Source organism: Vicia villosa, linkage group LG1, assembly GCF_029867415.1.
Source record: "Vicia villosa cultivar HV-30 ecotype Madison, WI linkage group LG1, Vvil1.0, whole genome shotgun sequence".
NCBI lineage: Eukaryota > Viridiplantae > Streptophyta > Magnoliopsida > Fabales > Fabaceae > Vicia > Vicia villosa.
This window is the reverse complement of record NC_081180.1, coordinates 98,002,421-98,027,104: the sequence shown is the minus strand read 5'-3', so window position 1 is coordinate 98,027,104 and position 24,684 is coordinate 98,002,421. Positions and strand designations below refer to the sequence as shown.

At 31.6% G+C, this 24,684-nt stretch overlaps 2 protein-coding genes across 2 annotated transcripts; one reads left to right on the top strand and one right to left on the bottom strand.

Moving 5' to 3' along the window:
* Nucleotides 1-662: 662 nt before the first annotated feature.
* On the bottom strand, nt 663-1,256 carry LOC131649927 (F-box/kelch-repeat protein At3g23880-like). Its single transcript, XM_058919666.1, has one exon. It carries the CDS (start codon nt 1,254-1,256, stop codon nt 663-665), a length of 594 nt encoding a protein of 197 aa, XP_058775649.1.
* Nucleotides 1,257-19,291: 18,035 nt separating this feature from the next.
* LOC131649920 (F-box protein CPR1-like) lies at nt 19,292-19,993 on the top strand. Its single transcript, XM_058919661.1, has one exon. The coding sequence runs from the start codon at nt 19,292-19,294 to the stop codon at nt 19,991-19,993; it is 702 nt and encodes a 233-aa protein (XP_058775644.1).
* The last annotated feature ends 4,691 nt before the right edge of the window (nt 19,994-24,684 follow it).

Here is a 24,684-nt window from a genome sequence, read left to right as displayed (position 1 = left end):
TCTTTCAATTTTGACAGAAAACTATCAATGCCAAATTTATGAACTTCACATTTAAACACAGTTGCTTCTGATTTTTAAAGTCAATAGCACACTCCTCACCTTTTTTTTATATAATCCAAGTCAACTATCAAAACCATAAATACTAAATTGTTTATTATAACCCTACTATATCTTCAATACTAAAAGTATTTGAATTTCATAGCTTTGAGTAAGTCAGAAAAATGATTGTGGGGAATGACAGACACAAACTTATATTTGCAAAGATTATATTATGGTTACAGTATTTGATTTTCATAACTTTGCAACTTCTTTCCTTACATCAAAGGCTATACTCTCTTGCATGGTTACAGTAGCAATTGCAAATATTTGAATAGTTTATATTTGCAAAGATTATTAACTTCTATTGTATTTCTTGTGAAGATCCTTTTTCCAAGATATTGACAAGTATAAACAACAGCTAATGCAAATGCATCTTAATTGCTTAGTCCTTTATAATTAACATCACATAAATCAAGAATGTTAGGCCAGATGATGATATAATTCAATCCCAAAACATGTAGTATATAAAGATAACCGTTCATAATAAAAAGCAATATCCCAACATAACAAGATATGAAGCAAAAGTCATGCAAGTAATACATAAAATGTTTTACAAATGTGATTTACCATGCCACTGATACAAGACTCTCATAGCAAATATGTAGATTGAACCTTAGAGTGTTTCTACTTTCCAATGAATCAAGAAACTCACCACTATTTATGTCATATAGGAGAAATTGGGAAGTATATATGTTCATTAGAAGAACAACACCATTTTCTGAAATAAACATGGGAAAAACAAAAGAAGGTGGCATGTTGAACTTGTCAATAGGGATGGTTATGAATTTAGTCCATGAATCAAAAACTCCATATTCTTTCATCAACCACGCAACCCACTGAGTTTGGTTAGTCTCATAACACACACCAAGGCAATTATTCAAAACATATAGAGTATCTCCATATACTTTGTCACCATCATCTTGAGGCACCAATATTTCCTTGTAAGTCTCCTTCTCAAGATCGAAGGAAATAATCTGACTAACGCCTCTCTTTTCATCTATCCAGTTAAGAGTACCACTCACAAATTTCCCTAGCAAAGTTAAAGATCTAATGGGTGTAAGAGGGGTATTCGGAATGGTTTTCCAAGAATCTTCACCAAAGGTATATATTTTGGTCAAAGATTGTGTAGAATCATCTTTATTTTGTGCAACTACCATTGCCTTGTATTTGTCATTAACTTGATCGTATCCGAAGCCAATTTGCAAGATCATCCATGTACTTGGGGAAATAAGTTTTGGAGATTTTTTGGATTTGAACATGATAGAAGGGTTGCACAGTCTGACAATATTTTTATAGCTATGAAACAGACACAACAGCCCGTTGCATGAACCAATAATATCATATCGGGGTTTCACCAAGCCGTTGAATCTAACGTGAGTAAATAGGTTTTGGAATAATGACTTTAAAGGGTAATATAAGATTTTGTTAGTGTCACCCAAATGAGAAAAGAATAATCGTTGGTGGGTTAAACTTGATTCAGCGGTTGAGATTTGAAGATGGCGCTTAACAAATAGAGGATGTGAAATTAGGGTTTTCCATGATTTGCAAATGCATTTGAATTGATGGAGGGATCTTACCGTGAATCTCAGTAGGATCTCCATGATGAGTTCTTCCGGCAGTATGGAAAATAATCCATTGTCACTTTGATGATCGTGGGAATACATCCTCAAACTGGTACGAGTGCGTACGATCTTTTTCTGTTACAACAATTGTTAGTAACCTTCACTTTTGGTTTGCACCAATAGAGACATGAATATGAATTTTTTTTTTTAAATTTGGATGGGGCTTTTTGAAACTCCTATTCTCTTGGGAATAAATTACCATATTGACCTTTAAGAAAAATCAAATCTATTAAATTAAATTGATTATTTTTTTAACCGAATCAAATCAATTAAATTATTGGATCAGATATTTAATAGTTTATGTTATTAAAAACCAATTATTATTAAATCATAGATCATTATTTATTTTAATTTATGTACTTTTTCAATGATATGATACAAGAATAGAAATATACATTAATTGTCTTTTAAGTTGGATAGATTTTTTATGTGTTTTTCTTATGAGTGAGATCCTTTATATTTATTTTGTTTGGTACCGTTATCTTTTAAATGATTCCATGGAATGGTTGTCCTTTTGAATACATTTTGTTAAAGAAAGTCATGGGATTATCAAACATAGATTGGCACCCTCATCATATGAATTTGAGCAAGAATCCGAGGAGAATCTCTCATCCTCTTCTTCCCATGTGAAATAGGCTTAGGACCTTCAGAATTATTTCATTTCGTCTTATAGACTTCCTTATCTTTCTTCTCATGATGTTTAGTGAGAGTTGGACATGTAGTTATATAGTGTCCTGATTTACCACACTCGTAACACGTAACGTCATTATCCTTTTTCTTGTGTTCCTTTTTGGGCAGGTGAGTATTCTTGAAATGTATCAAGCCTTTGTCAAAATGTTTGAGCTTGTTTCTCTTGAGGTATCTATTGTAGCATTTGACGAATAAACCCATCTCCTATTTCTCACGATCTTTTTTATCAGAATTATCAATTTCTTCCTTTGGTTTACTAACTTTTGATGACAAAGCTTTCAAAGAAAGATCTTGTTTCTCTTCTTTTACTTTCTCTTTCTTTTTCGACTTTACTTCGCTATCCGCAATTCGTTTGAGTTCATTTTCATGCTCGACTAACTTTTCAAACAACTTTGTGATATCCAAAGTATCGAAATTGTTTAATTCTTATTTAGCAGTAACCTTCGGCTGTCACTCCCTGCATAGAGATCTCAATATCTTGTTATCACAATCCTTGTTGGAATAGTTTTTACCCAAGTTGCTTAATTTTTTTATTAAATGGAGGAATCTAGTTTGCATGGAATTCAGGGATTATCTAGTTCCATACAAAACAATTTAAACTCCTTTGTAAACATGTTGATTTTAGAATCCTTGACACCATTCATTCCCTCATAGAGAGTTTGTAAAGCGTCACACGTACCTTTAGCACTTGTATGATGCGATATAACATAGAATACTTATGCGCTTAAATTGAAGATAAGTATATGTTTCTCGCTTTCAAATCATATCACTACTGTACCGCGCGGAAATGAATCCCACTCCCCCACCCTCAGACGGAGGATGGGGTCAGTGGCTTTGAAACACGTTACATTTGAACTTTTAATCTATCCTTTGAAGGAAGGGGAAAAAAATCTAAATAAACCCAACTGACATGTGAGTGCAGAGCACCTAAGAGATCGAGGATCGGAAGGTTGGTTATACAGAGAGAATGTATTAGCACCATAAGTATTTGTAGTACTCTACGGGATCCTTTTGCTTATGTTTGTGCTATGAATTGTATTGCTCGTTTGTTCTTGGGAAAGTTTCTCCTTAATGTAAGGAAGAGAGTAAGAATTGTTAAAAGGGGTAAGGACCTAAATAGGTTTTTTTGGTTATCGTGCTCGCAAAGATTCTCCCAAATTTCATGCCTACATATCCCTAGAGGAAGTCAGAGCATCTTAGTTCGGGGAACTATAGGCAATTATGGTTGAGTGCTCGTCGAGGATAGACCTCGTACCTACGTATTCTCAAAAGGAATTTGAGAAATCAGAGCAGTTGTAGTTCTGGCTATATGTTGGTGTTTTTTTTGTGTCTTATTCAAAGCCCAAGATTGAAGCTGAAATTTATTTCTCGTAAGAGAAAGAGACAAATTGTCATCTTAACGGGGGAGATATCTCACCTATTTCACCACAAACATTTTTTAAAGTAAAAAGAGTGTTCTTTGCATAATAAGAGAGGGGCCTTAACTTGAGTGTACAAGTGTGCCGCTTACATCACTTAAATGAAAGAAGTTTTTTTGAACCATAATAAGATAGGGACTCCAGCTTGGATTTTGAATCAACAAGTGTGCCACTTACATCACTTAAATGGGAAATGTTTGACCATGTTTGATTTGAATATGGTGTAATAGAAGAGACATCTCTTCCATAGAGATGACTCATGTCTCATCTCTAGGGAAGATTTTGAGTTTGAATGTCCTGTACAAACCCCAAGATTGAGGCTAAATCTAGTAGAGATCCTTCTAGGTGTGAGTTATATGGGATTGATTTTTGTATGAAACCTAGAATTTGAGGCTCAACCTGATGAGGAATTATATTTATGTCTCGTACGAAGCCCGAGATTGAGGCTGACTTAGCTGAGGATAAATTTATGTGCATCTTATTCCTAAGAAATTGACCCAATGTTGGGGATTAGGAGAGAGTCCTAAATACTTAAATGTTTCTGATTGTATATGCTGAGGGTTTTGATCCTCACAAAGACTGGATAAAGGTGACTAAGACCTGCCCTATGCTTTTAGGATGTCTGAGGGTCCTTGTACTAAGTCCAAGAGGAGGTTGGGGAACTTTTAAGAAGTCTGTGGGCCCTTGCATTCTGAGCCCAAGAGAAGTCTATGGGTAAGTTATATGAGAATATGAGAATGAATCTGAACTATTAGATTATAAAATAAATGGTGGAGGTTATGTGTCATTCTTTTTTCCTCTCTCCTCCATTATTAAAATAAATGATGAAGGAGAGAGAAAAAAGAATGGCATATAATCTCCACCATTTATTTTAAAATCTAATGGTTTAGATTCATTCTCACATTCTCATATAACTTACTCATTCTCACTAGATATGCCCTATATATATATATATATATATATATATATATATATATATATATATATATATATATATATATATATATATATATATATATATATATATATATATATATATATATATATATATATATATATATATGTCAAGTGTATAACAAATATAACAAGTATAAAGTAAACTCATGTGAACAATATTTAATCAGGGATAAATTAGAAAAGACGGGGCTTACAACTCAAGGGAAAGGCCCGAGTATTATTGAGATCGAATCGCAAAATCGAAAGTTGAATACGTCTGTAAAAGAATAAAAGAAAAAGGGGTTGAGACTTACACTCTATTAGAGGGCCAAAATTGATTTGAAAATTGAATATGATTGACTTAAAATATTTGAAGAGTTTGATTTAAGAAAACCCTAATTGTCTGGTTAGTCAACGGTATTAAAAATTTTATTTAATCAAGGTATAAAAACAAATAAGTCAAGGTAAACATGTTATGTACATTAATCAAGACTTAGAACATGGTATTTTATTTACATGAATGTTTAAGATTGATTAGGTTAAGGAAAAAAACAAAGGAAAGTATTTACAAGTGTTAAAACACTTACAAAGTACTACTTTTCACCTTAATAAAAATACATCAAATAAATATTATTTTTCTGATTTTTTTGTATATTCATAAAATATATGTGATAAATGAAAAGTGTGCAAAAAATCAGCTCAAAATGAATAATTTTGCTAGGTGAAATAATTGTGTGAAGTTGTAAACCTTTTTTAAAGAAACAGTGATAAAAATAAGGGGATGTGCCTCCAAAGGTTTGAACCCACGCCCTTGGGGTCACTAGTGAAAAGGTTTACCAGCTGAGCTACACGTTGGCTTTGTTAAAACATGGGTTTATTTGATTATATTTAAAAACAAGTGTTTGAAATGTTTAAAAAATAAAACCCAAAAGGTCTGGGGTGAGGGGATTCGAACCCCAGATCTTGGACATGAGAGAGTACTTAAGGCACGATGTTAAACCACTAGGATAATGATACATTCATTGGTTATTTCGCTTCAATAAATAAAAATATTAAACTCTCTCCCCAGAATTTGAATCCTTCGCACCACCACCATGTTCATCATCATCTTCATCATTCAATTATTCAAATTCCTAACTTCCTTGTTTCTCAACCTTTTGAGATGTTGTAAACACGAAAGTTGCTCGATTTTTAACAAGGAGTTGAATGGTATTACTCAATTTTATTTATTTACAGTGTGGAGCAAGATTAATCATATGAACCTCAAGAACCCTAAAATGGATTCTTCAACATGAAATCCTGAGTGTGCACGATTTTGTTCAATTGATTGAGGGTAGATGATCCTTATAGGTGCAGAAACTTAATGGTAACTCAAGTTTTCATTTGTGATGTATGGATTATAGAGTTTGGAAAAGAGTGACTTAGATTCAAAGTAGGAAATCGAATTATCTAGTGGAGGTGTTACATAGTGAATTTGATGATCCTAATAGCTTCCTGGGACCTTATGGAAGGTGTTGCACCATTGGCATTGGTTTGAAACCTTTTAGAACTCTCTACCAAACCTCAGCTACAGTTAGCTCAAGTTGAATATGGAGATGATGATCTTGGGCTTATAGAAGTGTTGTGAGTGTTTGGATTACTTCTACATGATGTATGTGAGGTGTGAGAATGAATGGTCTGGAAGGGATTGCTCAGAATTGATAAATTCGAATTCTCACTCCATGAGCTTTGAAACTTTGAGAAAAATGAGATTTTGTGAGGAAACAAGGATTGGAGTTGTTTTTGTGTCCTTTTGAAAGAAGAAATTATCTCTATTTATAGGCTATAATCTTAGTTCAGTTTGAGAGCAAATGAAATTGGAATCCAAGAAACTTAGTGAACAAGTCATGGGAATATTCCATTCAATGCAAAGATGCTTTTCTTGCTTAGCTATGGTTAAATCCTCTAGCTCTTCATCATTCAATTTGCAAGATGATTTCTGATCAGAATGAATCATCAACTTGGAATTTGGAGATATTTCTTGGTGATTCATCAATTTCACATAAAACTAAAATTAAGTTCTCATTTGTAATGATGACTTTTTCACATGCAATTGGAATATCCATACACTTGGTGTTCTTTTGATATGATTCACTAAGATTCTCATTGATCTTTGGCTGATCATAAAGCTTGACATGTGCCAAATTTGAAGAGGAAATCGTGCAGCTGAAGAAAATGCAACAAAAGTCATGTTTGATAATTAGTTGCATGAAACCATGTTCATAAATTCATAACTTCTTGCTCAAGTAAGATAAATGAATGTTCTTTGACATTTTGGAAAGCTTGTATGACATACTTAAACCTTCATGTTTAAGGTTTGCATTGATTCAACTTGGATCATCATGAAAAATGTCCTTGAAGTTTGGTGTTTCAAGTTACCATAACGAGTCAAAAATTTCTAAGTGTTTAGAACTTTGGATAACTTGAAATCATGAAGTTTAACAATTCATATCTTTTAATCCATGCATCTTTAAACTTATTTTCAAGAACAAAGCTGTAGTTTGATGTAAGATCGTCAATTTTAACATTGAATCACAAAATTTTGGTTGCTTGAGTCACAAGTTATGACTTTGGAAAGTTAGGTGCTGAAACATGATTTTTAAGGACTAAGTGAAATTTTCAACTTTCTCATGGTAACCCCTTTTGCAAGTAATCTTGATTTCTTGATCAAATGTAACAACAAATCACATTTTATGAAATAATAGCTCATGATTCTTGATTTTGTTAAAATTTTCCAATTTTGCCCTTGTGTATCAGATGAAATTTTATCAAGAAACCCTAATTTTCAAATTTTGTTGATTTGATTCTTTTGGTCAATTTGGATCATATGAATGGACTTAAAAGGTGTATTTGAGTCCCTTGAATCATGTTTTGAAGTTTTGGATCCTTCTCAGATGAAAATTTCAACTGTAAACATTAATGAATAAAAACCCTACTTTGGTGTTCCTTATGAACTTAAGGTTTGATTATCTTGAAATGATGAGATCTTGAGATTTTATGTGGATGAGTGAGACTTATTGAACTTTATGATACACTGAGGATCATTTAAATCATTGATTGATCCTTTGCATGAATTTCTTGATGCACAAAACCCTAATTTGAAGACTTGGTGAACAGGTAACTTGTTTTGGGTATTTGCTTTGAGTTGATGATGTATACATATATATGAGATGTAAAATGATGTGGAATCTTAGGGGGGATAATTTGGGTATGACAACTTTTACAAATAACACATCTAACCTCGGTTGTGAAATGTATTTAACCTCGGCTACCGAGGCGAGATAACGAAGGGCGACATGAAAAGTTATCACTTAACACCTCAGTAATTTTAAAACCGATGTTATAAATTAAAAGTTAACTAGTTAGATCCCTAGCAAATGCTTTTTTTTTTCTAAATTTTGTTGTGTGCGCCATATACATCTCAGCTGTATTTAAAGACTGAGGTAATAAGATATTCATTTACCTCGGATTTAACTAATAACCGAGGGTTTAAATCTCTTTTTTTTTTCATGTATCAATTTCAATAGCCTATATCATTTTGTATTATTTTCACTTGTCTATATCATATCATTATAAATATATTAACCAACGAATACCAGAATTGGAATATATCATATCATTTTAAATCAAATGTAAAAATTTACATTGTTCACATCAAGGCAGAATATACACATTTACATATTTGCACATAAAAATGACAAAACATCTATACATATACAAATTTATATTATAACAATCAAGAAAAACTATTGTCGAGATTCATAACAAGATAAGAAGACATTGGCCCAACGTGATCAGATGTCATTCATATCTTCTTTTGAGTATGGTATTATGTTGTTAAACTATTAAAACAAAATTTAAACTATGATAATATAAATTAATTAATATAAATATGTGTATATATGAATCAAGTTAATACCTTATTCTCCATCCATCCAATTGTAATGCCTCCAGAGACAATATGAAGCATATATCTCATAACATGGTATCCATAAGAATGGTCGTCGAGTTGTTTTCACCACTGCAAATAATTTTCATATATTTATATTACACTAATACACACAAATAATATAATGTCAAAAAGCACAAGATACCTACTTTTGGGTTAACATAGTTTGGCTTTTTACTAAGTACATTTCGTTTGATTGCATTATATCCATTCATCTCTTTACACATGTCGGTTAAAAATAAACATGAGAAAAAATTATTCAGTTCTAAAGTTAAAATTTGAGTATTAAAAATAATACCACTTACCTATTCAAAGCGTTAACCACAATATTGGGCAGTCTAGAGTGCAACAAGCAAAACTATAGTATTTTTTGGGGCATATAATAATTAGTTGCCAATGTTTATTGCATAAACATTCAGAATAATTAATAATATGTATAAAATTGATTTCTAAATGAAAACACAAATTAATATATACTTACTCGCGGTAAAACGGGGCCAAATAACAATCTTTGATGTCCCCTTTCAACGTGTCTTGTAGGTAAATTAAGATATTATGTCCTGGCGAACCGCAAGTAAGAGCAATCCGCAATGGGTACTTGTTTAGAATATTTCTTTCAACACAAAACTCATGGATGTACCTGCAAGAGCAAATTTTTATGTTAAAGTACAAGAACGTATGAATATAAATAGAAGTAACATAAAAATTATACTTACGAGCACCAAATTTGTAATATGGAATTGTCTAAGTACATATCTCCCTTAAAAAATTCTTGTACAGAAATCGTATAAACAAGGCCGATTAAGAGGCTGTGCAAGCAGACCAGCCGCACAGGGCCTCATCTTTATTGGGGCCTCAATTTTTCAAATTTTTTTGTAATCTTCTACTAACTAATGATTATAGTAATATTATTAGAATGATATCCTTTCAATCATTAAATAGAGGCTACTAAATTTATTATGATAGGATAACGTTACTACTTTTATTTTATTTTTGTTATTAATGGATTTTTACATTATTACTTATATTTTAGGCAAATGAGCAAATGCTATTAGCACTACTTTAAATATATTTTTTATATACATAACAATTCTAAAGTCTAAAATTAACTTGATAGTTACTCTACTCACTCCTCTAAACCTAAGATATTTTTAAATTTTCATTTATTATTTTATGTATGTTAAATTTTTTTTAAATTGTTTATGATACTCATTATTTTTTATAAAATGTTTTTAATAATTTTATATATAAGAATTATAAATTTATCATCTCTATTTTGAAAATTGGTGTGAGCATTACAAAGGATAAAATAATAAAATTGTGTGACTAATAGTTAAAAAAACAATTTTAGAAAAATAATATACACTATTCTTATATTTATTATTACTAATTGAATTAACAAATTATCTTTTTTTTTAAATATTAACAACTCTTTTTAATTCTCATATGATTCATATAATGAGTATACAAAATTTTACACACCATTTGATTAATCTAAAATTGTAAAAGGATTTAAAAATTTAATGATATTTTGACCTAATTAAAATCTAATTATCATATAATTAAAAAATAATATTTATTATGTTTCTAGCACTAAAATCTAATTATCATATAATTAAAAAAAATATATTTATTATGTTTCTAGCACTTTTCACTTACTTGATCAATTTGATTAGTTAGAATAATATTTTTTTTAAATGGTTAAAAGAATAAATTAGCTTAAACTTGTATTTTTTAGGTCATTCATAAGATTATATATTTTTTATGTTATTGATGGTATTTATAAGTTTTTGTTTATATAATTTAAACAAAAAAAAATTTCTTTCAATTTTTGTGTTTTTTTATTAAGTCCTGACTTTAACATTAGAACAGGGCCTCCAATCATCTTGAGACGGCCCTGCGTATAAAGTACGAATAACTAATCTCGATCTTGACTTAATTTAATACCCAAGCATGGGTTTTCAATACTCTCAATCATCATTTCTCGTCTCTTAACGCTATCTTGTTTTGTTGGTTTAGGTTCAATACTGCCCTAGTTTTCAGAAAATATTTCTTTCACGCTTGTACCACACATAACTTTCTCAACTACATTCTTGTGCATTTCAACTGACTTGAATTTGTGTGGCACAGTAAACCCAACAAATTCAATTTCTGCATCATAAAAACAACATAAATACAATACAAAATTAAAATACGCAAACAATAATAACAACAACATACAACTAATACCTCAAGCACATCGTGGGTACACTTCTCGGACACCTTCTCAAGCTCTTGCTTATTCATACTCTCTCGCTCCTCTTACTCCTTTGGACACTCTCCTGCACCTTCCACAACAACCTCTCCATCACCCCCTCCAATATCTTCTCCCATTTCTCCCTCCACATTCTATATAGCCTTTATTTCCAATACATTATTATTATTATATATGCAAACTCATGCAAGTCTCATCATTTTTTGAATATGATAGAATATTGAGTTCCCACAGGTGTGATGACTCAATCATTGAATTCAATCCACATAAGCACAACTTCTAGAAGATTGTAGAAGCTGTGGGAATAATATTTGTTGGGATATTCCTTGAATTTAGGGAATTTTCTTTTACAAAAGACAGGGAAGGGTAATGTGTAATGCATTCAAAAAAATTGTCACAGACGATAAGGAGGGAAATTTTCTCTAGTTTAGAAGCAATTCTGCTCTGGTTTAGGTGTTCTTAAATTTCTGGTTTAGTTATGTTTTCTCTCCTATAACAAGAGTAGTAAGCTCAACCACTTGCAATAAATTATGGTTTTTATCAAAATGAGTCTAACCGAATAGAATTATGTCAAGCTTATGTCTGTTGCATACAATTAAGATCTTAGAAATTTAACTTTAAGTTTAACTAACTAAAATTTGGAAACAGTTAAGCTCTGTAAATTAGAATTATTAAGCAAAAGAATAAGTTTAACAAAGATAAAATAAATGAAGCTAAAAAATCTCTCATTATCACACTTCATGGCATGATGCACATTGCACCCCTTGCTAAAATGGAAATCAAATCAAAGTTGCTGGCAAAGTCTAATTGTGCAGCCGCGGACATCAATTAAGAAAGGTATTTAAAAAAAGGTACACACACACACACACACACACACACACATATATATATATATATATATATATATATATATATATAAGGTGAATCTTCAATCATATTCATGAATGATATGCTGTAATTGTTGTTAAACAATGTGTGAAAAGATTGCCATCCTAAATCACTCATCTTATTTAGACTGCTACATAATGGGTGATAAAACGTTAACATATATAGTAAAGCTGCAATATAACATGAGTTATTGATGAGCATACTATGATTGCGACAAATTTTGCCCATTTCTAAGTAACTCAGAAGCAATTATTTATTATAAGTCAATCATGAGTTATTTTAATGAATAAAGTGAACTCAATATTATGATATCTAATAATTTAAATAACTTGTGTATTATCCAGTATTTTAAAGTTCTAACAATAACAACAATATCACTCTAACCTTCCAAATTTTCACAAAACACAAATTCTATCACTCATAACCATCAAATCCAACCAAATACAAAATAAAAATCAAAAGGTGTAAAGCAAAAATAAGAAGCAAAATGGAGCAGAGAACCGATATTACCGACACCGACGCAAACGAAACACGCTGTTACTGCAGTCGCGGGCACGGATCGAAGAAATCTTAATCCAAAATCCCTATGTTTCTAACCTTATGATTCAAATAGAAAAAATAAGCAAGTGAAAAAACCTCAAAATAAAGAAGAATTTGTATACCTACCTTTGAAGATTCTGACGAACACTTCAACTCCGGTTTGTGAATTCTGGGCCGACGAATGGAGAAGAGTGCGCTGTTGGATTCGTTCTTTATTTCTGGTGGAGAATTGATGGCTGACGAGGAAGAATCGATGTCTGGCAAGGGAGAATCAATGACACATATGAAGAAGGTGGTGAATCGACGACACAGATGAAGAAGGTGGTGTATCGATGGCTGAAGGTGGTGAATTGATGGTGGGGTTACCGGAACATGACGACTAAGATGAAGAAGAATCAAACAGTTTTTGGGATGAAGAAGATTCTGCGCCAAAACTGTGAATGGTCAAAATTGTGCGCCCAAATGAAACGTATCCGCCAAAAAACGTGTTTTGGTTTTCTTTTATTTTATTTACTATTTTATTAATTAAATATTATATAAACAATAGCGATTTCTTCAAGACGCTAACATAGAAACATGTTTTCTTTGTTTAATTTTATTAATACATATTATAAAAACAATAGCACTTTTCGTATAAACCCTAATATAGGATAGTTTAATATTAGCGTTTCACAAAAGTGCTATCTTAGTGAATAAAACTAATAGCATTTTTCCGAAAGTGTTATCTTAATGTACAATATTAATAGCATTTTGAGAAAATCGCTATCTTACTGAAGTTTAACAATAGCGTTTTTCCCTAAAGTGCTATCAAAATCACATTGTCTGTATTTTATAATAGCGCCCGAACATAAAGTGCTATTATAAATGTGTTTTTTCCTTTTTAATAGCACTTTTTTTAAAAGTTCTATTAAATTAGCGACACAAGATATCAATTTTGGCATAGTGATTTTTGGGTATGATTATGTGATGCGGCTGAATCTTTATTTAGTGCGTGATTGTTATTATCATGTGTGGTTGTGATGTGAACCGGTTATGTTTGAAGATGAGTGATTATGTGAAATAAATTTTTAGATGATGTGTTGCATGATGTGATACAATATGGTTGTATGATTGTCTAAGTAGGGGGATTTTCCTAAGTGGTCAAATTTCCATTTGCATCATCATTTTATGGCATATGAATTGTTTGCCTTACGGGCGGATTGCCTTTGTGGCGGATTGACTTAGAAGCATATCCTTGTAAAATAAAGATTTATTTTATCATCAAAATTTTAGAGATGAAGATTTATAACGTCTTAAACAACTTATTTTAATCATTTGCATCTAATTATGGTTTTAAAATTTATCATGGATGATTGCTTTGTAAAATAAAAAAAGAATAGTCACATTTTTAAAAGTAAATGGAAATTTAAAGTAATATTTTGAACCAAAATCGGGGGCGTTACAACATGTATCAATAGAAATAGTACACACAAAATGATAAGAATGGATATTGGCGTATCAAATACTCATAAAAGAAGTTAACAAAAGCTATTACAAAGCACAACCTTTGCACGTGTACTATCTTCATAATTTTTGTGTCTGAAAAAGAATTTTAATAGTAAAAACAAGACAAAACAGAATATGAACATGAACATGAACATGAATAAAGACAAAACGGGGTTGTTTATGATAGTTTATGGTGACGAGAGAAAGGGTAGTTTATGGTAAGCTTGGCATCTTTCGTTCTTAGTTAGATAATTGATTTATAGCTATAGATAATTAATTTACATTATCATTTGTATCACAACCATTCACAAGTAATACTTTATTTGTGATTAAAGAAAAATTAAATATTTATAAAATTTTATTTGTTGAAATCCCCTCTAGACATGACCATCGTGGATGGAAATGACTCCCATGGGCTATGTTCTTGTCTTCTTTCTTTTTATCGGCTCCTCGGCGAGAGCCTTCCTCCTGTCGGGCACTCTTGGAATTTTCCTTGTGCCGTGAATTCCGAACCGTGTGGGCGTCTCTATGCCCACGGCCTTGGCGAATTCGAGGTTTTTCTAACCCAACGGTCAAATGAGTTTCTAAGATAGCCCGAGACAGGGGGCCTCGGCATTCTTCCTCTTCGGCGCTGTGGAAGGGGGACGACGAACGGTTGTAACTTCGCCTATGATGTCAACGATGAACCGCAGGCTTCGGAGAAGGTGATTGTGACTGTCTCTTTGGCCGCGAGGATGGTGAGCGTTGGCGAGAGCGGTGATCTTCCTTGCTATTTTTGGCAATACAGGAAGGATGGTATCTTCGCGGAGGAGAATGGTGACGTTTCTTGGCTGCAAAGGTATCCTGCTCATAACATGAATGTTTGCAAGGAGGGGTCTTGGCACTGTGTTTCTGCTCTAGTGCCCCAATTCGGTCGTTCTGCTGTCGGATCAAGGCGTTGGTCTGATTCAGGACGGAGAAGATGGCCGCCATGGTGGGGTCAACCTGAGCTGGCTCGGCAACCAGAAAAGTGCTATCAAGAATAGCCTCTTGATGAACTTTGTCGCTGGTATCCCCGTAGTGGAAGTTGGTATTGTTACGGGCATCCTCCAAAGAAGGAGAAGCTGCATGTCCATCACGAAGCTGAGAAACATTGTTGTTGGGAGGTACGATGAGCTCAACATCGTTCTTTCACATATGTGCAGCGTCTAGAGTGGAGAGGTCTTCGTTGTTGCCGGCCATGAAAGATGAGAGGTGATAGCTTTAGTTTCTGAGTTCTTGATAGCGCAAGAAGCGGTCAAGAAAGTGCAAGAAAGAGAAATGGGGAAGCAAGTTTTCCCTCAGACGGCGCTACTGTTCGCTATGTACAGAACAGGTGGCCAACAACGGTAGGCTTGATCTTCGGTGATGGTTGAGAAAAAGGGGGTTGTACCTGCAAGGTACTATAATGTCAAAGTAAGTAAGAGAACAACAAGGTACAATAGAAAGTATGAGATTTATGGCAAAGTTTGGATTACCTTGCCCTCTAGAGGTAGATGGCTATTTATAGCATTCTCGTTGGAGTGGAGTGCATCTCCTATCTTTGTGGGCCTATGCGTGATTTCCATCCCAGAATACAGGGGACTGTTGACTAGGTCTTGACTAGTCGTGTCCGGGATACTAGCCATCGCTGGGGACAAGGTCCCAGCGTGCTCGGCTAATCTTCAGTCGTGCTCGATCGAGGGGGAGATGTCTTTCCTATCGGCTATTGTGGGTTGAGCCAATGCTTATTGGACCGATTTATGCCAAGGAGTGGATCGGGCCAATTGGAACAATAGAGCTAATCCAGAACAATAAGTTTCCTAAACAATTAATCTCACAAAACTTATGCTAGTAAATAAGATCAAATCAAACAATGCAAACAAACTTTTAGAATCATCAATCTTTTAGATTTTTAGTTTATATAAACATTAATTGAATTTCTTATCTACATATGTTCAAATGAAATAGGCTTTTACGTAGGCTAACAAGTCAATCAGACCCTTGAAAAGGCCAGACTTAGGCCTAAAAATAAGCATATGACAGGCTACAGGTTAGACTTAGGCTTGCATATATATTTTTTTGCAGGGCAGACTCAAATTTGGCAAAGTCTAACTTAGCCCAACATATTTCCACCCCTATATACTTTTCTTTAAGTCTTATATTTTTGCATTACTACGGTAAAAAAATTGTAGAAAAAAATAGAATTCTTCATATAAGGATATTCATGTCCGACCTTCCTTTTAAAGAACGTCATTGATGACATGATATAAATAGTACTCCCTCTAGTCCCTTTTATAAGAGACACTTCATATTTATAGATTTATTGAATAATGAATGTATTTGGTATGTAATGTAGATCAGATATATTATTTATTTAATAAATCTAGAAATGTAAAGTGTCTCTTATAAAAAAGACCGAAAAAAATACTTTGTATTTTTCGATTCTTTAATATGACTTAGAACATATTTGTTTACAATATTTCAAAATATAATTAATATTAGGCTTAATTACAGTTTTGGTTCCTCTATTTTCTCGGATTCACAAAATTGATCCCCCTATTTTAAATTTAAACAGTTTTGGTCCCCTATTTTAGATTTAAACAATTTTGGTCCCCCTTCCAAACTTTTTCACATAAAATTAACGATATTTTCACTTTTTAAATGACAAATTACTTGTAAAATATGACAAATCATTGTATATAAACTTATTATTGAATTTCGTAGATAAAAATATAAATTAAAAAATAAAAAATCTCATCGATTTTCTTTGAAAAAATATGAGAGGGGGACTAAAACTGTTTAAATATAAAATTGGGGACCAAAATTGTTTGAATTTAAAATAGAGGGGCTAAATTCGTGAATCAGACAAAATAGGGGGACTAAAACTGTAATTTAATCTTAATATTATTAGCATCTAGGTTCTTGAAAATGGCTTAGAACATCTTTGTTTACAAATTTCAAAATATAATTAATACTACTAACATCTTTAGATAACATGTATTTATTTTCATCTTAATTTTATTTAATTATAATAATTATCTCAAAATACAATTTTAATATCGTAGACAAAAAATTATAAAAGAAATACACGCGTTAACGTAGTAAAAAAAAATAGATAGACAAACACGAGAGTCTGGACGCTTTTTAAAATAAAAGTCATATATTAATTTATTAATAATTTGATTCAATAAGTTAGTAGATTTATTGAATTTTAAAATTAAAAAAAAACAAATCAGTTTGGCTTAAAAGATGAGAATTTCTTTATTGACCCCTATGGAGGTGACCCAGCGAAATTCCTAACTTGCCCCTGCTTCGGAGATGCATCTCCGAAGTAAATTTTTTTACCAGATTTCAGAGATGCATCTCCGAAAAAAATCGCAAAAATTAAAATTTTAATTAATTTGGAGATGCATCTCCGAAAAAACCTCAAAATTTTTTTTTCCGGATATGCATATCCGAAAAAATTCCAAAAATTAAAAATTTTAGGATATTAATTAATTCACATATCATAAATTTGATATAATTTATAAGTTATAAATAATAATTATATATTTCTATTCTAATTCATATTTTAAAATTTAAAGATAATTTCAATTATAAAAAGTTAAAATAATTCTAATTATTAAAATGTAGTTATAAATAATTCCAAATCATGTTTCTACGGTTGATAATAATGAAATAGATCAAGTAAGAATACGGATAATAATAATAATAATAATAATAATAATAATAATAATGATAAAAAAAATATTTTTCATAATTAATTATGATAAAAAATCATTTTTCATTTAGTTAAAAAAATTAAAAGAAGATTTTGTCTTAATTTTATTTAGTAAATAAATTTTATATTTAATTTTATATAATTCAAAATTTACTTATGAAATTAGAATGTTTTTAATTTATATAAGTTAGTAAAATAATTTTTAACTTTAAAATTGTTTAAAAAATTTTGTTTATAAAATAAATTTTTATAACTATAAAATTGTTTTTGAAAATTAATTTATAAAATGATTTATCATAAGAAAAATAGAAAATAAATATCTTTATTATTATTATTAATAATAATTTTTTTTATAAAAATAAAATGTTAATTTAAATATTTATTAAGTTAATATTATTATTACATCTTGATTATAATGATATATATTTAATAATATATTTTAATTAATACAATTAATTATATTATTAATTATATTGATTCAACTTAATTTTAATTTTTTAATAATTATTGAATTTTTTCGGAAATACATATTCGAAACATTCCAAGACCTAAAATTATAATATTTCGGATATGCATTTCCGAAAACACCCCCTCTCTAAAGAAAAAAAGTGCAATTCTGAAATCAACTTTTATTTAAAAAAAGTGATTTCAAAAATGCATTTCCGAAATATAGGGGTATTTTAGGATTTTCAGCGCGTGTGACCAAAAAGACTAGGGGTCAATAAAGAAATTCTCTAAAAAAAGATTGGATATTTCTTAGGGTATGTTTGGATTGATGGAATATGATGGAGTGGAGTGGAATGGAATGGAATAAGTTTATGTTCCATCATTTGGATTGATTAAAAACGGATGGAATAGAGTGATATCAGATGGAATGCATTCCATCCCATTCCATCACTTTCCACAATTTTTTGTACCCTCCGATTTAGACGGGATGAAAAAATCACTCCATTTCATCGTGAAGTTCCCAAACAATGGAAAGACGTATTTATTCCATTCTGCTCCGCTCCGCTCCGTTCCATTCCGCTCTCTATCCCGCTCCGTTCCATTCCATTCCGCTCTGTTCTTTTTATTTTATCCAAACATAGCCTTAAAGATTAATTTGGTAATTTATTCCTAATGGAATAGGTTTTCAAAAAGCCAAGTCCTAATTAAAACCAAAACTCAAGTTATGAACAATTGTATCTTGTTGTGACCGGTAGCTTGAGAATGTATCGCCACCAACATGAAAACGATACCGTTCTTCCCGTTTTCACTCAACCTCTTTCTCCCAACGGCGGTGAATCATGTTCCCATCTTCCGGAAGAACTCATCATCGAGATCCTCCTCAGACTTCCGGTAAAATCCCTCCTTCAATTCAAATGCATTTGTAAATTCTGGAAAACCCTAATTTCAAATCCTCAATTTATTAAGCGACATCTACTAATCTCGAACGCCAAACCAAGCTTAACCCACCAACGACTGTTCTTTTCTTTCATGACTGATCCCCGCCAACTCTTATCTTACCCTTTGAAGCCATTGTTCCAAAACCTATTACCTCCTGTTAGCTCCAGCGGGACGATGAAATATTGGATTATAGGTTCATGCAATGGTTTGTTATGTTTGTATGGTCAATCTCGACATTGTTTCAAACTGCACAACCCTTCTATCATGTTCAAATCCAAAAAGTCGCCAAGTGCTGCTTCACTTGATTGGATTTCTAACCAATATGGCTTTGGTTATGATCAAGTTAATGACAAGTACAAAGTACTACTTGTTGTGCGAAATATGAATGATCCAACTCAAACTTTAACCAAAGTTTATACCTTTGGTGATGATTCATGGAAAACCATTCAGAATTTCCACCTTACACCCATTAGGCCGTCAGGGAAATTTGTGAGCGGCACTCTTAATTGGATTGTTAAAAAAAGAGGTGCAGGTTCTAATCAAAGTATGATACTTTCCTTTGATCTCGAGAAGGAGACTTACAAGGAAATATTGGTGCCTCAAGATGATGCTGACAAAGTATATGGAGATACTCTATATGTTTTGAATAATTGCCTTGGTGTGTGTTATGAGACTAACCAAACTCATTGGGTTGCGTGGTTGATGAAAGAGTATGGAGTTTTTGATTCATGGACTAAATTCATAACCATCCCTCTTGACAAGTTTAACAAACCACTATGTTTTCTTATTCCTCTGTTCATATCAGAAAATTGTGTTGTTCTTCTAGTGAACAAATATAATTCCCACTTTATCCTATTTAACTTAAATAGTGGTGAGTTGGACTATTCATGGGATTATTTTATAAAAAGTGTCTTCAATTTTCGACGCAATCTGCATATCTGTAGTGAGAGTCTTGTATCCCTATGATGGTAAGTCACATTTGTGAAACCTTTTAAGTTTTACTTACATGACTTTTAATTAAAATAGATTTATTTAACTTCGTATCTTTTTTTTTTCTTGGTATACAAAAGGCGACATAGAAACATTTATTGAGTTTTTTACCAGTAATGTTGATGGTTGAACTACAATCACTTTGCATTGATCTTCTTTTTTATTCATGCAGAAACAAAACATCAACGCAATATTATGTTTTAAAAGGGTGCAATGGGTATGAAGATGTATGCCATTATGACAAATTGAGCACTGAATCTTTTAGGAAAGCTCTGGATGTTCTGAGTTACTATACTAAAATAGGTGGCGTGAAGCATTAGAGAAGCTTCACAAAACAAAGAACATTGTGAAGGCTGGTGTTCTCTTAGTATTATTAAAAATCACGAATTCATTAGAAGCTCTGAATCTTCTTTCATAGACAAGGGCTTCTGATGACATTTGAATGTGTGCCTCAAAGACAAGTGAACTGGTTATGTCATTCTATTCTATAAAATTTTTGTTTCATTTGATTTATGATATTCCTTTCTTTCAAATATGATTAATCCTCCAACTCCAAGTTGACGTGCAATAATATTAGTAAGTTAAAATAATGAGTAATATTTAACTGGACCATAGTATAACTTTTTATTTATTTTATTTATTACTATGACAGTGTCATTATACTCTGCAGATCAGCTATGGAATTTTCATGACTGTTCTGTTGGTTAAATTAAGCCACTGAAATTGTAGAGCATAATGAAAATAGTGTAGTTAGTTATGCGATGTTCATCACAATATGGACCAAGCAATGAATTTGCATTAGCTGTTGTTTGGAGCTGTGATATCTTGGAAAGGGGTCTTCACGTAAACTCGTGTACAGGATAATACAAAAGAAGTGGATACTCTTTGCAAATATAAACTATTCTAATATTTGCAATTGCTGCGGTAACCATGTTATCATGTAAGTATAGTAGCCTTTAAGTGAGATACTTAAGTTGTAATGAATGAGGGAAATGTCTGTTTTTGTATTTCCTCCATAATTATTTTCTAGCTTACTTCAAGGACATGAAATATTGATACTTTTGTGAAACGCTCCATTAAATCTCATTTAATTCTAACCCATTACAAGAAAATGTTGCACTCCAAGACAAACCACAAAAACAGTTTCCTAATAGAAGAAAAAAATGCAGAAAATTAATTAACCGAGAAGCTCATTGGGTTTGATACCTAGTCACATTAAAGACACTAAGGATTCAAAGCTCATTGGGTTTGATGCCTAGTCACATTGAAGACACTAAGGGTTCAATGATTTTGGTTTTTAGTTTTAAAAAACTGTTTAGTAAATCAAACAACCTTCTATTGTTCTTCCCATGTTCATTACACAAAATGGTGTTGTTCTTCTAGTGAACAAAAACACTTCCTAATTTATCCTATATAACTTAAATAGTGGGGAGTTGGGTTATTCATTGATAATTACCATCATGGTTAGGTTCAATCTCCACAATCTGCATATTTACTTTTGTATGTATGCCTTTGATTGTAAATCACATTTGAAGGTTGAATTAAATTCACTGTTCTGTTGGAAATTTGCAAACATTACTATTTGTGATTTTTTTTTTTAAATAACCACATTTTTCAAAAGTAATATTCAAATAATCATTCTTTTAAAAAAAATGGTATTGTATTAGGATCAAAAGATCTAAGGGATTGGATTAAGATTTTGATTTTTGTGTATTAACCTGATCCTAATCATTTTTAAAGTTGAATAAAACCTAGGTAAACAACTAAGGGATCATATTAACATTTTCAAGATAAGGTTACTCTAGCCCTAGTTGTTTCACAAATATATACAAGTCATCCTTATCATTTTTAAAGTTGAATAAAACATAGGTAAACAATTAAGGGATCATATTAACATTTTCAAGATAAGGTTACCCTAGCCCTAGTTGTTTCACAAATATATACAAGTCATTTGATGAAGATCATTAAGAACGTTTTATTTAATGGCCTTTAAAAGGCATAAAAACATTAGTATTTGATTAAATTTAAAATTAATTAAATAAACAATATTTTTGTGATTTTAAAATATATTTCTAAAATATACAAGGTAAGTAAGGAGTGTTCAAAAAATCAAGCAACTAATAAAAATGGTGATTAAAAATAAGGTTTTGTTGTCAAAGGGGTTGAACCCACGCCTTTAAGGACACAGGTTAAAACATTAGCCATCAGGCCAGATGTTGTGTCGATCATTGGGCATATTCGAACAATTGTATAATAAAATAAGCTTTAAATCATGAAAAAACACAAAAACTGCAAAAGGGGGGATCGAACCCGCGCCCTTAACAAGGAGAGAGACTTAGAGGCAAGTGCATTACCACTGAGGTGGCCATACATCCACTAACTAAAACGCAAACAACTCAATATATTTTAAAACAAGTTTTAGTTTTCAAACAAATGAACTTCATCTTCTTCCTCAACAACATGATTTTCTAGAAATTCGATTTTAATCAATACTCAACCATTTGACAAACTGTAAACATGAAAATTACTCCATTTTTTTTACGATTCCAAATATGTATCAACCCTGAATTTATTTTAACTATGGATCAATAATTTTCATGAAAACCTTAAGAACCCTAATTTTCCAATCTCAAATTAAATGATATATACACATGATAAATGAATACCAATAGAGGGCTTTTGATCTTTACATTATGCTACAGTTAGCTCAAGTTGAATATGGAGATGATGATCTTGGGCTTATAGAAGTGTTGTGAGTGTTTGGATTACTTCTACATGATGTATGTGAGGTGTAAGAATGAATGGTCTGGAAGGGATTGCTCAGAATTGATAAATTCGAATTCTCACTCCATGAGCTTTGAAACTTTGAGAAAAATGAGATTTTGTGAGGAAACAAGGATTGGAGTTGTTTTTGTGTCCTTTTGAAAGAAGAAATTATCTCTATTTATAGGCTATAATCTTAGTTCAGTTTGAGAGCAAATGAAATTGGAATCCAAGTAACTTAGTGAACAAGTCATGGGAATATTCCATTCAATGCAAAGATGCTTTTCTTGCTTAGCTATGGTTAAATCCTCTAGCTCTTCATCATTCAATTTGCAAGATGATTTCTGATCAGAATGAATCATCAACTTGGAATTTGGAGATATTTCTTGGTGATTCATCAATTTCACATAAAACTAAAATTAAGTTCTCATTTGTAATGATGACTTTTTCACATGCAATTGGAATATCCATACACTTGGTGTTCTTTTGATATGATTCACTAAGATTCTCATTGATCTTTGGCTGATCATAAAGCTTGACATGTGCCAAATTTGAAGAGGAAATCGTGCAGCTGAAGAAAATGCAACAAAAGTCATGTTTGATAATTAGTTGCATGAAACCATGTTCATAAATTCATAACTTCTTGCTCAAGTAAGATAAATGAATGTTCTTTGACATTTTGGAAAGCTTGTATGACATACTTAAACCTTCATGTTTAAGGTTTGCATTGATTCAACTTGGATCATCATGAAAAATGTCCTTGAAGTTTGGTGTTTCAAGTTACCATAACGAGTCGAAAATTTCTAAGTGTTTAGAACTTTGGATAACTTGAAATCATGAAGTTTAACAATTCATATCTTTTAATCCATGCATCTTTAAACTTATTTTCAAGAACAAAGTTGTAGTTTGATGTAAGATCGTCAATTTTAACATTGAATCACAAAATTTGGTTGCTTGAGTCACAAGTTATGACTTTGGAAAGTTAGGTGCTGAAACATGATTTTTAAGGACTAAGTGAAATTTTCAACTTTCTCATGGTAACCCCTTTTGCAAGTAATCTTGATTTCTTGATCAAATGTAACAACAAATCACATTTTATGAAATAATAGCTCATGATTCTTGATTTTGTTAAAATTTTCCAATTTTGCCCTTGTGTATCAGATGAAATTTTATCAAGAAACCCTAATTTTCAAATTTTGTTGATTTGATTCTTTTGGTCAATTTGGATCATATGAATGGACTTAAAAGGTGTATTTGAGTCCCTTGAATCATGTTTTGAAGTTTTGGATCCTTCTCAGATGAAAATTTCAACTGTAAACATTAATGAATAAAAACCCTACTTTGGTGTTCCTTATGAACTTAAGGTTTGATTATCTTGAAATGATGAGATCTTGAGATTTTATGTTGATGAGTGAGACTTATTGAACTTTATGATACACTGAGGATCATTTAAATCATTGATTGATCCTTTGCATGAATTTCTTGATGCACAAAACCCTAATTTGAAGACTTGGTGAACAGGTAACTTGTTTTGGGTATTTGCTTTGAGTTGATGATGTATACATATATATGAGATGTAAAATGATGTGGAATCTTAGGGGGGATAATTTGGGTATGACAACTTTTACAAATAACACATCTAACCTCGGTTGTGAAATGTATTTAACCTCGGCTACCGAGGCGAGATAACGAAGGGCGACATGAAAAGTTATCACTTAACACCTCAGTAATTTTAAAACCGATGTTATAAATTAAAAGTTAACTAGTTAGATCCCTAGCAAATGCTTTTTTTTCTAAATTTTGTTGTGTGCGCCATATACATCTCAGCTGTATTTAAAGACTGAGGTAATAAGATATTCATTTACCTCGGATTTAACTAATAACCGAGGGTTTAAATCTCTTTT